The following is a 5,697-nucleotide window of genomic DNA, read 5'->3' as shown; positions in this document are numbered from 1 at the left end:
ACATCTTTTTATAAATGTAAGTGTAAAGCATAAATTGAACTCTATCAACCTGCACCTGAACCAATGGATTTAAAAATTCTTTTAAGAGGGGAAGGCAGCTGCACCGTGCCACATTCATCCCCAGCCAAGTCTGCATCATAGATTCCGTGCCCTGGCCATATGAAACTACTAATTTCTAGCTGGCTCTGAATGTTGGTTCACCTCAGCATAGGGCCACAGAGGTGACAAGCAACTGACCAAGTTCACTGTGGATGAAGCCAACTCACCAAGAAAAAAGTAAGCACCTAAGGGTTGGCAGCTTCAGGGAGAGAGCACAGATGAGCCAGCAGCACTACCCACAAGAAAAGCCCACAACTGCATTCACAATAGCATCAAAAAAATGAAATACTTGGGAATTAACCTAACCAAGGAAGCAAAAGTCCTTTACAATGAAAACTACAGTTCTCTGAAAAAAGAGATTGAAGATGGTATTAGAAAATGGAAAGACACCCCCATTGCTGGACAGACAGAACCAATATAGTCAAAATGGCCATAGTTCTAAAACTGATACATAGATTCAACAAAATCGCAATCAAAATACCTACAGCATTCCTCACAAATCTAGAGAAAACAATCCTAAGATTCATATGGAATCAGAAGAAACCAAAAACAGCAAAAACAATCCTGGGTAACAACAACAAAGCCAAAGGTATCACATTACATTACAAAGCTGTAATAATGATAATAGCATGGTAATGACACAAACACAGACATGTGGACCAACAGAACAAAACAGAGGATACTGACCATAGACACATTTAGTTACTTAATCTTCAAAAGGGCCAAACACATACACTGAAGGTATAAAGATAGACTCTTTAATAAATGGTGCTGGAAAATTTGGCTATTCGCATGTAAAAGATTGAGTCTGGACCTATATTTCTTATGGTGTACGAAACTAAAATCAAAATGGATCAAAGATCTAAATGTTAAAATGTAAATATTTAATCTACTGGAAAATAAAATAGATAAAACTTTTAAAGACACAGGAGTAGCCAGAAACATTCTGAACAGAATCCTAATGGCACAAGAAATACCACCGAGAATCAACAAATGAGATCCTGTCAAGTTGAAATGCTTCTACACAGCAAAGAAAACAACCAACAGAGTGAAAAGAACCCTACAGAATGAGAAAACATGTAAACATGATCCTTGGAGGACTCATATCTAGAATATATAAAGACTCAAAAAAAATTTAGATCCCTCAAAATAAAAGACCCAATCAAAAAATGGCAACTGAAATGAATAGACATTTCTGAATAGAATAAGTATAAATGGCCAACAAATATGTGAAAAAAAAATGTTCAACATCTCTGGCCATTAAAGAAACTGCAAATTAAAACAACAATGAGATTTCATCTTACTCCATAAAGAACGGTTACCACTGAGAAATCAAATAGTAACAAATGTTAGAGAGGCTATAAGGAAAAAGGAACCCTTAAACTAGTACAACCACTATGGAAATCAGTAGGGAGATTCCTCAAAAAACTACAACTATAAATTCCATTTGACCTAGCTATTCACCTTGAATTAAAGACATCATATTATAGTAATACATGCATACCCATGTTTATGGCAGCAAAATTCATAATGCCTGAATCTTGGAAAAGGCCTAATATGCCCATCAACAGATGAATGGATAAAGACAGCACCATATTTACACACAATGGAGTACTACTATAAAGAAAGATAAACTTGAGGTATTTATAGTTAAGTGGATTGAGACGAATATTAAGTGAAATAAATCAGACATACAAGCTCAATATTGCACGGTTTCTCTCATATGAAAGACATAAAAATATAAATAAAGACCAAAAGGAAACTCAGATGAAGGAAGCAGGGAGCTATTTTTCAAGAGATGGAGGGAAAGCAGGGACAGGGAAAGAGGCTGAAAAAACAACTGGCATCTGTATCAACACCCCACAATGGATACAATAATTATTTAATGTAAACATGTACCGATAAAAAATAAAAACTGTAAAAAATAAAAGCTAAATATGTTCTGTAAAAAAAAAACAATTCTAATTTAAGAAATACAGAAAACACACATCTACAACGCACAAGCACATGATTTAGAGATAGTTTCTTTAGGACACAGTCCCCGAACTTTGCTATGCATTTGCAAATTTTTAACACCTAGAAAGGTTTAAAGAATCCAAATGCCCAGATCGCAGCTCAGAAAAATCAAATGCGAGTGTTGAGTCAGGTGCCAGGCATCCACATTTTTTATAGATCTCAGACAATGCCAATGTGAAATAAAGTTTGAGAGCTACTGTTCTAGGGCAAAGTTTGTGATTATCTTTATTATTAAATTAGTAACTTAATTTGCCACTATTATAGGTGGTTTTAAGTCTCTAACTGCCTAGACTGAGTGAATTACTATGCAAAGCTTCTTGGCAATCATCTGCAAAATGCCATCTTTGTACAGGGACAGAAAGAAGCTGACGTACTACAGATGACTTGAAGAAAAAAGGAAGGGGATAATATCTGATTTCCATATTCCTCATAAAGGTTACTCATGATACACTGAGTCACTCATTAACCAAAGGCGGTCAGCCTGGACACTGGAGTCCCAGCCCGAAGAGCATGGAAATGATGCATATTTCACAAGGCACACCCTTACACCTAGGGATATTTCCAGTCTAGTACACTACAAACTACCTCCATCCGGAATGGTACCCTGAATTCCCACAGAGAACTCAGAAACGTACAGAAGTTCCACATAAATTCAAGGTGTGCTTCCAGATTTACATGCTAGAAAGGATATATAGCCCACTATGGGTCATGGAACAACAAAGATTTCTCAAAAATGTTAAGAGTCAACAGATAGGATCTGGTTTATAACAGGGCATTCAGAACCTCTGCTTCTCAGCCTATGTGTCCATCAACAGATGAATGGATAGAAAATGTGGGATACATACGTAACAGAGTACTATTCAGCCATACAGAAGGATAAAATTCAAGTAACTGTAGGAAAATGGAAGCAGCTTGATATCGTAAGGCTTATGATGAAGCCCAAAGTAGAAATAATTCAAAATAAAAATAAAAGATAACAGGAAATTGGATAGATTTTTTACAAATGGGAAGGGTATCTACAGATGGAGGGAACAGAAAAGGTGAGGAAAGGGAGGGGAAGTAAAAATGTTTAAAATGTGTTATGTACATGTATCGATTCCCCAGAATTAATGTATTCATTATGTATTGCAAGCATGTATTCTTTTAAAAAAAAAAGTACTTCTGCTTCTCCAGCCACTTTCCCCATGCTGTGACCAAAGTTCAGGTGACTGTCCTACTCTTTTCTACTTCCAATAGGAATAGATATGAATTAGCAAAACTGAATGTGACATTCTGGGGCTACTTTTTAAATACAGTGTTACCTTTGTTCACGAACTTAATTTGTTCTATTATTCTGGAAAGGATGCCCATATTTGTGTCTGCGTGGGAAAGATGGCCATGTTCCTGTTTGTTACCTAATACAGTTTGCAAATGAAAACAAAATTCTGCCAAACACTTCTGTTTATGAACCAAATTGCTGGCAAACAGGAGTGTTCATGAACCAAGGCACCACTGTAATGGGGCCATAAACCATCAGAACACCAAAATACTGTTTAGTGACACAACTTACCTTATGACACATGTAAGAGCCACCTTTCTTCACCCGGTCTTTCCCAGAAGGGGGGCCTTTCTATGGATGAAGAGAAAATAGTTTGTTATATAGACAACACAGACGCTCCTCACACAGTGAGAGAGAGGACCTTCTCATTCAACCATCTATCTCATGCGTACTAAATTTTTGACGTGCATTTCTGCCCGCGGACGTTACATCTACCCTTTCCAGGGCCTCCCAAAGGCCCTCCTCCCCATCTACAGCCCGAATCTAGCTTCCATTCTTTTATGATGTCTTCATGACCACAGGAAGCAATCCTACCTATAAGCCTCTACATCTCTTGCCTAGACGACTAGTGTGTTGCTTGTCAGCATCTCTTACCTTGTCTCACCGACACACAAATTTATTCTGCAGTGTAACTGCTTTGTACGATCATGGCAAGCTTCTTTAAATTATATGCTTTTCATAAGCCCACCAAGTAACACTTAATAAATCTTCTGTTGATGAATCCATTTTTTTCTCTTAAAATGTTTGGGTTAGATCAAGGCATAATTTACATAAAGTAAAATCCACCTTTTTAAAAGCACAGTTCCAATGAGTTTTTTGGTTTTGTTTTTGAGATGGGGTTTTGCTATGGAGTTCAGGCTAGCCTTGAACTCACTTTGTAGCCCAGGCTGGGCTCAAACTCACAGGGACCCTTCTGCATCAGCCTCCTGAGTGCTGGGATTACAAGCAAGCACCACCACGCCAGGCCCTAAGTTTTGACAGCTACAGTCATGTGACCATCAATATAATTAAGACAAGCATCACAGTTTATCTTCTTAAAAAAAAAAAAAAAAGATTTATAAGTGCCCACTGTGACTCAGGCACAGTTGTGAGCATGTTGCTGGTATTAACTCAGGTATTCTCCATGACAGTTTCACAGGGAAGTTATGTAAGAAGTGACGGCAGAACAAGGACCACACTCCAGTGGCCCTGTGCCAGAGTCCATCCTCTGAAGCACTCTCCCTTTTTCCCAGTGAGAAATTAGCAAACTGGGGAGAACCGAAAAGGACGTAAGAAGGGACAGCAACTATCCCTGTAAAGAGACTGGCGATCCAGACAAACCAAAAGATAAAGTTGTTTCTTCTACAGAGAGCTTCTGATAAAAGGACAATGCAATGCAAGTGAAATCCTAGTTTCAGTTGACACATTAAAGGCTACAACACCAGGTAAGCCATGCAAAGAGCATCTGAAATGTACCAGTAAGCGCCTATAAGTCAAAGCCACAGCCGGGAGCAGGGGGAAATGAGGAGCTCTTGCTTTTCCCTTATTGTTCAACAAGACAACTAATCACACTCTGTTTATTGAAAACAAGAGACACCTGGCCATTTCTTCTCAGCAACGTATTGTCAAGAGCCATTAGACAAGTTATATTCTTTTAACATAAGTGACAAAAGTTAAAAGAACCATGTTTTCTCCAAGCACATGTTTTATTCTAAGTTTTCCCAGGTACTTAGAAATTGTCACAGACAAAGTCATTGGCTCTTCTTTGTTCCTCCATAGGGTCCCAGTTATTCCCCAGGCCTTAAATGTTCAATGTTACATTAGTAAACTTTCACTGATTACAACAGGCCAGTTACATGTAACCATAATGACTAGTAGCACAGTTTTCTTCCCACAAACGTCCAGAACCTGACAGACACTGCATTGGGATCTTCTGGATGAGTTTACTGTTGCTTACAAGTAAGACATTTGCCAAGAATTCACTGCAGCATAATGGGAAGGATGTGTAACTGTGTACGTGTCACATGCAGTGGTCACATTCATACTCATTTTCGTGCCCGGGACTTCTTGCACTACACTGCTTCAAGTGGTTTTCTGCGTGCTATATTGCAAAGAACCAAATGAGAGTTTAGTTCTGATGGAAGTCTCACAGTATCTACTAACATGCAAGATGAAATTCTTTTGTCCAGACACATCTAGGAAGGAGCCAATCTACCAATAGGAGGATGTGAGAACAAAACAATCCCCTTTCATCATCTATTCCCCTAACCTAAGACTACAATCAA

The 5,697-nt window shown here is 38.3% G+C and overlaps 1 protein-coding gene across 1 annotated transcript in view; it reads right to left on the bottom strand.

Annotated features, from left to right (window-relative positions):
* The window catches only part of Sumf1 (sulfatase modifying factor 1), a gene marked incomplete at its 5' end in the record, with an annotated part of 68,878 nt that overhangs the window by 9,448 nt on the left and 53,733 nt on the right, over positions 1 to 5,697 (bottom strand). The window contains 1 exon segment of the mRNA XM_005383741.2: positions 3,665 to 3,724. Within this exon segment, the coding sequence (XP_005383798.1) occupies positions 3,665 to 3,724 (60 nt within the window).

The sequence above is a fragment of the Chinchilla lanigera genome, unplaced genomic scaffold, assembly GCF_000276665.1.
Source record: "Chinchilla lanigera isolate Chin_1 unplaced genomic scaffold, ChiLan1.0 scaffold00020, whole genome shotgun sequence".
Classification (NCBI taxonomy): domain Eukaryota; kingdom Metazoa; phylum Chordata; class Mammalia; order Rodentia; family Chinchillidae; genus Chinchilla; species Chinchilla lanigera.
The sequence above is the reverse complement of the archived record's forward strand: the minus strand, read 5'-3'. Positions and strand labels throughout refer to the sequence as shown.